Raw genomic sequence first — 9,385 nt, 5'->3', positions numbered from 1 at the left:
CACCGCTTTAATTGCACATAATAACGTTCACACATCCTGTACACCACACCTTCACTGCGTGGCGAGACTATTTACAGGCAGAAGCTTCACGGCTGCTCCTCCTCTTTGTCTTCCTCTTCTTTTTCATCCTTCTGTTTCTTCTTGTCCTCCTTTCACTCCTGCTCTTTGTCCTCTCCGTGGGTGATCACATAGCACAAGTTCTTGTAGTCGAAGTTACCAGAGACATCCAATGGGAAGTTTGTAAACATCTGATTTACCTGTAAGAAAACAGGTAAAGGATTTTAAGCAACTTTCTTTTCTTTTTTTTTTTTAAATCTGCAGCTTTTCCAACAAGAGGAGCTGTCAGGCTTGTAGACAGGGATCATGCAAGGTATTACAGCTACAGGCAAAAACAGAGCTGGCTTTTGCCATTCAATTATCTCATCAGAATGGGGAGATAAGTGCAGTTATGTATCATTGTCATATATTCCACTCTGCCCTCTTTATGCATCCTTTCATCTGTGCTATGCCTGCCTGTTTCTGTCTTTTTCCTCATGTACACCCTCTACTCCTCCCCTGTCTGCCTCTCTCCTCTTGTTTTTCCTGTCTACTGAACAGAGACATGTTGATATGAGGCCCGCTTGCACGGCCACAAGGGAACAAGTCTCTGGAGCTTTTGATCAGCTGCAAGATCAGACATGTCCACCGCTCCCCCGTGTACACTCCAGTGACTGATCATGCAGTATAATGGACAGGCACAGACAACCAAAGATGCACACCCACACATGTTCTCTCTGTAGATCATACAAGCATGGGCACACACATTCAAAACACACACACACCCAGTGCAGAGGGCCTGTGGTCCGTGTGTTGGCTCTGCTCACAGTGGGGTGGCTTGTTTGCTGGACACAAGGGAGCCAGAGAGAGATGGTGTGTGTGATTTCCCCCTTCTTGCCCTTTTTTGCCTTTGACAGTAAGATGGATGATTGCAATCACAGGAGCCATCAGTGAGACAGAGTGGAGGTCTATGGGGCAGTGAGACACAGTCATGGGAAACCAGCCGTCAGATTACTGCAACCCGCTGCCATGGGAACACTGTGCTGTTTATTTGTCTAGGGGTTTTGTTGTTTCATATGCATTTTCTTCTCTCCAGTCCCCCCCCCTCCATCCCACCCTACCCCACCCCACCCTGTGTGGCCTTTTGATGTACAGAACATGAAAGATTCCCCATAAAATATGTGTAGGCTGTGAGAGAGCTACAGAGAAGGAGAGTGTTTACGTTTCACAACATAGTAAGCCTACTGTAAGTCAATATGTCTCTTCAAACCAGTACAAATGTGACAGATTTCATAGCGATTAGACTGGTCTCTTTGATCCCTTGAGAGAATGAGAGGCAGACTTTTCACTCCCCAGTCAACGGATGTTTTTAAGAGAAACATCTGTTGCTGTACAAATGAGATTACTGTGTCTCTAGCCAGGGGCCATGTAGGTTATGAATGGCACTGTTACTGAAGAGGGGGTCTGGAAGAGAGCTGAGAAGGATCTTTGTAATAAGCTGTAGCCAGTAGTTAAAGGGTTTAAATCAAATTAAATTGCCTCAGATTCTTGATATTCATCAATGTTCACCTTCAACTTGTTCCAATGGTATCGCCACCGCTGGTACCTTTGAATCACTATCTCATATTGATACATCCAATATTTCACCTTGTTGCCAAGCAACAACTCACCTCAGCCTCTGTAAACTTGTCGGCCTGTGACATGAGGTAATATTTCATCCTGCAGGAGAGGAACAAGAAAAGAAGAAATACTGTTTCCATCTCTTTGACTTTAAATTAACTGCAATCAGTATTTCACTGACCACAATATACATTATCTGCATCCAGGAACTCTGTTAATGATTCACGTTTTTGTGCTGTATGACACTAATTCATCCTTATCTGAGGGATGAATTCTTGTGAGAGGCATCACAAGCCACAGACAGACTGTGAAGAAAATCCCACACTCACTCCTCCCCCCTGAGGACTCCTGTTCCTTCTGGGTCAAAGACCTTAAAGGCGTTGAGAATCGTGTCCTCGGGGTCAGTTCCTGACAAAACATAGGTAAAGCTGTTTGTAAAAGCTGTTCATATGTGCAGACATATAACACACTGCAAATGATTCAGCTTCAGATGATGACTTTATGTGTCATTCCCGGTTTTATAACTGATCTTGCACAGACCAAGAAAAGGTGACTGTCTTTATTTGACATCTGTTTTCATGAAGCAATTGCTTCAGTCTGAGACAAATTTATACTTTTCATGGAGACAATAAAAGCGACCTTGAACTTGTTATACCAAGTTGTAGTTGTAGTGCAGTATAGGAGAAAAAAAAAAGTGACTTTCTTTTTCAGCACTGCACAGGTGAACAATCAAAACAAGTAACTGATAATAGATTAAATACAATAAAAAACACTTGTGAAAAACAGGAACTAAATTAAAATCAGCAAAGTGTCTCATTTTTTTGAAAAGTAGATGAAAAGTAAACAAACACTGAAATAAAAATTCAAATTGCACTGTCTGTTTAACCTTCCTGCTGACTGACCTTTAAGTTTCTCTCCGAACATGTTGAGGAACAGAGTGAAGTTAAGCGGTCCTGAACACTCCTTCATCATCTCATCGAGCTCATCATTACCAACATTGAGGCGACCTGCCATCAAACACATTATATACAGCGCTTCTCATTCAACCATGTCACACTCATATAAAATCAGATAAAACTTCTCTGATCCATGTGGGGAAACTGTCTGTAAAACTGAAGAAAGTTACAATACACAGAGATAACAAGTAAATATGAGTTTTAAAAAATAGGGGGTAAAATAGATGTTTTCAACTAATAGTCATTAAATACTTACCCAGAGCTGCAAAGGTCTCCCTCAGGTCGCTCTTATCAATGATACCGTCTCTGTTCTGGTCCATGATTGTGAAAGCCTGCAAGCAAAATACAGTTACCAGAAGAGGCAATACAGAGAGATGGTCAGTCATACATGAGTACACATGTGCACACACACACACACACACACACACACACACACACACACACACACACACACAGTTTCACCACTGCATCTGTCCTCTAACCTCTTTGAACTCCTGGATCTGGTTCTGCTCAAACATCCCAACAATGTTTGAGGTTCCTGTCTCCTTCTTTTTGGCCTTTTTGGGAGCCTATAACAGATGTGACAGACCTGCTTAAAGTGGATGACATGGAGGGGAGACAAGCCACATTCAAGTGCCAAGTATTTTAATTAAACATAACAAAATTATTCATAAAAGGATAACCATGAGGTAAGAAGCTGCATCATTAGTGTGGAGCATGAATGAATGAGAAGGAAACTAAGCTGCCTTGTTTTTCTTTATTAGCAAAATAAATCTGACATCATCCCTGCATGAAAGCCAGTGTCAGGACTCTGTAACTGACCACAAATTGTATTGAAATTGCTGTTAATTCTTTATCAGAGCTGCTGCTAAAACATGTCTACCATCTGCAAGTTAGTGAGTGCAATGATATAAGGGATATGCTGTACAGCTGCTTACCATTGTATGGCTCTTCTTGCAGTCTCTTCTTTGTGATCAGATGAGTTCTTAAGAAACAATAAGAGGAGTGCCCTTCCTTTATATACTACTAGCACAACTGTCCAGCACCTGTTCTGTCCGGACAATAGAGGCCATGCTGTACATGCTTCTCGCAGTGGAAAGTTATGGCGTTCCATTCGAAGGATACTGAATGAGGACGTGTCAAACAAGCTTGAAGGAGATGAGGGCAGGGCATTTAGTGGATCTATATTTGAAAGCATGAAGAATGGATATGATCTTACTCACAGTAACTAGATATGCTAATAACTCCCTATTGTACATGAATGGGATTATGACAGGAACGGGGGGGTCTGGCTGTGCTGGCCGTCTGAAAGCATTATTACTGATAGACGTCAGTGGTTTCAACAGCTGCTGAGGCATCAGCTCATTATGTGGAGCAACATTATTTGCTGCCACTGTGCCTGCAGGAAATGTCTCATTTAACAGTGTAAAGTGTTAATTCTGTGTCTGGACACTAACACAGAGGTGTAAATTTAAATGACCCACATCGCAGCTTCTCACTCCTATCACGTGTCTGAACCACATGGGTTCACCTCCTCCTTTCTCCTCCAGTTTTCAGCTTTTCTTCTGCCTTTATTTTACAGCCTAAGCTATGACAATATAGGCTATGCAGGATAGTAAAAACACCAGCAAAGTGAGCATAGCTGTGACCAGAGCAACACTAAATGAAAGACTGGAGGATCTGTGTGTTAGTACAGCTCTCTCACTCTCTAACAAGTTGTGCCAGAGGTATATGAACTGCACTAGAAAGACAAGTTTTTAGGGTCCAACGACACTTTTAAGGTCATTCAGTTTAACCCCTGAGTGGGAACAGTGTTGCAATCAACCAGTCAGTGATAAAGACAGACATAAAGCAAGAGCTCAAAGTGCTATTTTAGGGATGCATGGACAACTATGACACGACCATCAACCATGTATGGCATAAAGCTAATTGTAGATCACATCCAGCGATGCCTCAGTTAGCATGATTTAGTGCTAACCCCTCAGGTAAGAGACGCGTAAACAGGCAGGCATTTGTGCACTTTCTGGACGCAGGTTCTTTATTATCTCCCTACATCAAACACACACACACACACACAGGTTACACATTCACACACTCCCTCAGAATACATTCATTATCTATCCTCGACCCAAAAGTAACTGAATGTACCAGCTTCAAAATTAGTATAAAAAAACAAGGTGAGTCATTCTCAATCATCACACACTGTGGTTTAATTAAAGTAAGAATTTTTAAAAAATAACAAATGATAAATAACAGTCTCCATCTTGATTGATGATCTTCAGTAGATTTCTTTTGTAAACTTTGAAAGCAGCAGCTTTTCCCCCTCTCGCCGTCACAGAGAGGGTGGTTTGAAATGATCTCCTGGCTTTGCCCTTAGTTCAGTTCAGTCCGGTGAAACCAGTTTGCCAGGTGTTTGACCACATCAGTCCTGCCTCTGGTCCTCCTCACTGCCCTGCAGGCCGTACAGTAGTGTTCAGCCCAGAAGGTGGGTTGGTGCACGCTGTAGCTCCCCCTCCAGTCCAGGTGCCGCCTCAGCTGGGCGGGGTTGCGCCTCAGCATCAGCAAGTACTGTGCCAGTCCTCGGACAGTAGGGAAGTCGTCCACGTGAATGAAGGCCTCGGGGGGAAGGAAGCGCTCATAGTTCTTCCTGGACGGGCCCAGGACCACCGGGACGGCACCGGCCAGCACCGCGTTCCACAGCTTCTCTGTGATGTAGTCCGTGTGCTGCGAGTTCTCCAGCGCCAGGTAGAACTGGTAGCGTCGGATCAGCCGCACCACGCTCCCGCCGACGCTGTCCTCCGGTACCGGCCGACCCGCGCGCCCGAACACATCCACCTGGATGTACCGGCGGAGCCGGTAGTAGAAGGCCACGCGAGCGTGAGACTCCGACCAGTTGCTGATCACCCAGGCCAAGAGGCGGGGCCGGAGGAGGTGTGTGCGCGAGGGTTTGTGGAGCGGGTGCAAAGGGCGATTGTAGAGAGTCCTATTGGCTGTGCCCACAAGGGGGATTAGATACCCGTACGGCAGGAAAATATCTGAATCTGTCCGGTAACTCATTGTGAGGTTGAAAACACCCTCAAAACGCCACAGTCCGGCGGTGTGCGTAGGGGACTCGTAGTTCATCCATATCCACTTTTGCGCCCATGGTCGCGGTGCTGGTGGCAGTTCAGCATTACCGGTGCTAACTTCCCGGTGGTGGACGACAACAGCGTCCGCCTGCGGGTACGCACGCCTGTCATCAGTGAGCGTGCACCCAGCGATCTGAAAGAGCGCAGAGCAGTCTGGAAGTTTTCGGTGCCGATCGAACGGATGCGTCCAGATCAGGAGCGTCGCCGCGCTGTTCTCCTCAGGGACAGACACAAACTGCTCCGGCGTAAACGGGTCCGGTAGGTAAAGTAGACAGACTCCGAGGAATAACAAAAACCCGGCAGTGACCACGCACACAGAGCAGGTCCCTTTGTAAACAAGTATACAACATTTCCCCCGCTGTGACAAACCGGGCCGCCTGTCTGCTCTGTGAGCTATGATTGCTGCTCTCCCATGAGCCACAGCTCCCATCGACGCCCTTCACCCTGAAGTTGCCCCCAAAGTTCAAAAACTTATCAAGCGTCACACTGTTTCCTTTCTCTGCCAGTAAGTACGGCACTAAAGTACAGGACAAAAATCAGTCTAAGGAATTTGTGGCAGCCTGCTGGCACACCCAAATGCCCTACATAAAAGTCATTATGATAACCCGTGAAGATAACGTGCAGGTTATTTGACAATGAAACCTGCAACAATCCATTACACCTACAAGCTTCTCCCACCAGCACTGCTGTGTCCTGTCTGCCCCTGCACAGGGGTAGTGGGTAATTCCACGTTGTCTTTTAGGTCAAAACAGAGTAACACACATTTGCCCCAGTGCTGGATGCTCAAACATTTTGACGTGGCAGCGTTGGTCTGGGTTCCTGTTACCAGTGAATGGGGCTTTTGTGAGGCCTGCTGCCTCCCAGGCACTTTTAGGTTGGGTAAACACATTGCCCTGGGGCGCGGTGTCCTGTTGATGAAATAATAAAGTCTTTTTTTAATAAACAAGGTGTATTTTTAATTTAGCTCCCATTACTCTTACCCTATAAAAAACATATTCTTTTAGAATGGAGGCCAGGGGTCAAATAAAGAGCCTACAGGATTTGGGGAACTGGCAATATTGGAGTCTAACTTTTGGTCTAAAGTTTTGGCCAATAAACTTGTGTTAAAATAATTAGCAAATAATTCCTCTGATCTCATGGGTTGACTAATGAAAACCCCTTTTTCTTGTCAAGGTAATAAAAACATAAGAGGCCTCTCAATCCTTCATGAATCCTCATACAAAACGCTACACAGGTCCTTCACCACTAGGTGCCTCCATACACAAACACAAAGCTGCCTGTGAAGCGTCCTGTGCAGCATGTGCAGCGTGGTGACTTTGGGATTTATCTCCAAACATGCATGTTTAATTTGGCCAATGAATAAACATTTCAGCTGGAAATTAGTCATGCAGCAGTGAGGCTTTGAAAAGGTTTGTCTTGAATGTTTTATTTATTAGATATGATAATATTGCAACACCCTCTAACCAGAAACGTTAATGTTAATAAATGACTCACAGTTTTAATTTGGTGATCTAACCTAAACAAATACAGGAAGGAAAAAAAAAAAAAAAGAAAAACAACAAAAACACAAGCCCTCAGATAGTGACACACAGTCTGTGTAAACAGATCAGCTGTCCAGGTTGTTTTCATTATGTGGAGGCATTCTGATCAAAACTCATGAAAAAAAGATGAGACGACGGGGTTGGAAATCCTGCTCTGTGTGTTGTGTCTGAGCTCTGGTGGGCAGGAAAAACACACCGTGACTGGGACAACATCATTTCTCCCCACAGACACAGAGTATGTCATGAAGTCTGAATGTGAGCGGGAAAAAAATGGCAGACAAGGAGGAGTGGGAGGAGATGAAGCAAGAAGCATGTGTGTCTTCTCCACTGGGTCCTCCTCCTTCCTGTTACATCCATTCACTTTTCTTCACCATGGAGCAAAAAAAAAAAAAAGGTTCTCTCTGTGTGTATGTGTGCTTGTGTGCGTGCATGTGTGTGACTAGTTATCCCCATAAGAGGTTTTGTATTCTTTCTGCATTATTTATCCTCCCTTTCATCTGAACAGTTCTATTTTCAGCCGATCATTTAATGTCCTGCCCGGGGTTATCTTGTGTTGGGAAGAAACACAGCAACTCATAAGTTATGGATACGCGGTGGGGCTCGACATTATACACACATATGTGTTTTTCCTCAAAAATCGCTGAGGTGGCTGAGGTCAGGAAATGACACATGGGAATGCGTTTTGTTTGTCTTCTTTCAGTTTGGTTTTGTTTGTTTTAATCCTTTTTTTAAAAAATGCAGCACAAAAGCATGTAAATGTTGCTGAATATGTGATATAATTAAAGTTGAACTGATTGGTGATAGGGTGACATTTTGTTCAGCTCAAATTATAGCCATGGTGATACACAAAGCTTGGCATTTATGTTTGCTTCATCCTTCCTCTTCTCTCTTGCAAGAAAATAACTCTTTGTCATCAAGCTCTTTCATTTACTGTCGCAGACCTTGAATCTCCACGGAGGGATTGTTATTGCGTTTTTCTCTGTTCAGCCATCACTGCAGCAGCTGGCCACATATGTACATGCATGCAACACGGATAGAAGGAAAAAAATGTGCTTGTCAGGTCATTTTATGTTGACCAAGGAAGCCATATTTGGTTGTCACACAGCACTTGTTGGTGGTAATACTGATGACACACACAAAAACTGCATATTTTGCAGACTTATGTATCTTTTTCTGTAATTTTGTACATTTTCCAAACTTGTGTTCACTTCTACCTTCTCAAAAGTAATACCACTGTATATCTATATGTGTTTTTGTGGGTGTGTGAATCATACCAGCACAGAGAGAAGCATTCAGTTTTTGATGGGACCCCCAGGTCTTCACTCATCTTCCCTATTGATTTTCTCTTGCTTTCCTTTTTGCACTCTCAGGGGATGGGATGTCTCAATTGGTCCTGGCCGGTAAAGCAGAGTGTGAGATATAGAGAAACAGATAGAAGATGAGGGAAAGAGAAAAGAGAGAGAAAAACTGAAGGGAGAGAATGTAGAGAGAAAGAGGAGGACGAGGCAGGAGGGGCTCGCGAGCTCCCTGATCACAGAGGCCCTCACTGACCCCTGACCTTGATCATGACCTTAGAGGTTACCCCAGAGGTCAGAGGTTGTGTGAAAGTGCCACTGCGGCGATTCACTCCACTGCTGGGTGATGATGATCTTATACAGCCTCCCCAGCCTGTCTGACATGATCAGTGTTGCTCTCTGCCTGCAGCTCCCAAGGGCCACACATCCATCTCTAACCCGGCCACACAAGGCCTGCTAAAAGCACCTTACAGGCAGAGTCAATGAGCAGGAGAAGAAGGGACACAAAGAGAGAAAAGTGGGAAAGCTAAAGGAAAGGCTGTTTTATTTTTTACCCTGTAGCTCTGTCGGGGTAAAAGATCTAGTTGTGTAATGGCACTGACACAAAGGATGTGTGTTTGTTTCTCTATATTTAAACTCAAACCAAATATACATGAACTGATGAGGCTAAATTTATGAGCCCCAACATGTTCCTTCTGCTGTCCTTGTCATGAACAATTTACGCTGTTTTTTCCCTCTTTAATTTTACCATACAGTGTAATAAAAAGAAAAGTGAGCAAAAAACCCCACACAACTCATTCATGCCAGAC

At 44.3% G+C, this 9,385-nt stretch overlaps 2 protein-coding genes across 2 annotated transcripts; both read right to left on the bottom strand.

Annotated features, from left to right (window-relative positions):
• Nucleotides 1–79: 79 nt before the first annotated feature.
• Nucleotides 80–3,145, bottom strand: LOC121187069 (myosin regulatory light chain 2B, cardiac muscle isoform-like). Its single transcript, XM_041046161.1, has 6 exons — nt 3,095–3,145; nt 2,869–2,944; nt 2,559–2,663; nt 1,986–2,064; nt 1,707–1,755; nt 80–257 (listed from the first exon to the last, which is right to left on the bottom strand). Exons 1-6 carry the CDS (start codon nt 3,128–3,130, stop codon nt 153–155), a joined length of 450 nt encoding a protein of 149 aa, XP_040902095.1. The 5' UTR covers nt 3,131–3,145; the 3' UTR covers nt 80–152.
• A 1,680-nt stretch (nt 3,146–4,825) lies between these two features.
• On the bottom strand, nt 4,826–6,208 carry LOC121187476 (alpha-(1,3)-fucosyltransferase 4-like). The gene has a single exon (XM_041046734.1). The coding sequence runs from the start codon at nt 6,168–6,170 to the stop codon at nt 4,986–4,988; it is 1,185 nt and encodes a 394-aa protein (XP_040902668.1). The 5' UTR covers nt 6,171–6,208; the 3' UTR covers nt 4,826–4,985.
• Nucleotides 6,209–9,385: the final 3,177 nt, after the last annotated feature.

This window comes from Toxotes jaculatrix, chromosome 9 (assembly GCF_017976425.1).
Source record: "Toxotes jaculatrix isolate fToxJac2 chromosome 9, fToxJac2.pri, whole genome shotgun sequence".
In the NCBI taxonomy this organism is placed as follows: domain Eukaryota; kingdom Metazoa; phylum Chordata; class Actinopteri; family Toxotidae; genus Toxotes; species Toxotes jaculatrix.
Note: the sequence above shows the minus strand (reverse complement) of the source record. Positions and strands in the feature narration are given on the sequence as shown.

Coding starts and splice junctions, on each gene's coding strand:
- LOC121187069 (XM_041046161.1), bottom strand. CDS start 3,130: ATGTTTGAGCAGAACCAGATCCAGGAGTTCAAAGAG. Junction 2,065..2,558: donor GTTCGGAGAGAAACTTAAAG/GTCAGTCAGCAG, acceptor ATGTTTTGTCAG/GAACTGACCCCGAGGACACG. Junction 258..1,706: donor ACAAGTTTACAGAGGCTGAG/GTGAGTTGTTGC, acceptor GTTTTCTTACAG/GTAAATCAGATGTTTACAAA.
- LOC121187476 (XM_041046734.1), bottom strand. CDS start 6,170: ATGGGAGCTGTGGCTCATGGGAGAGCAGCAATCATAGCTCACAGAGCA.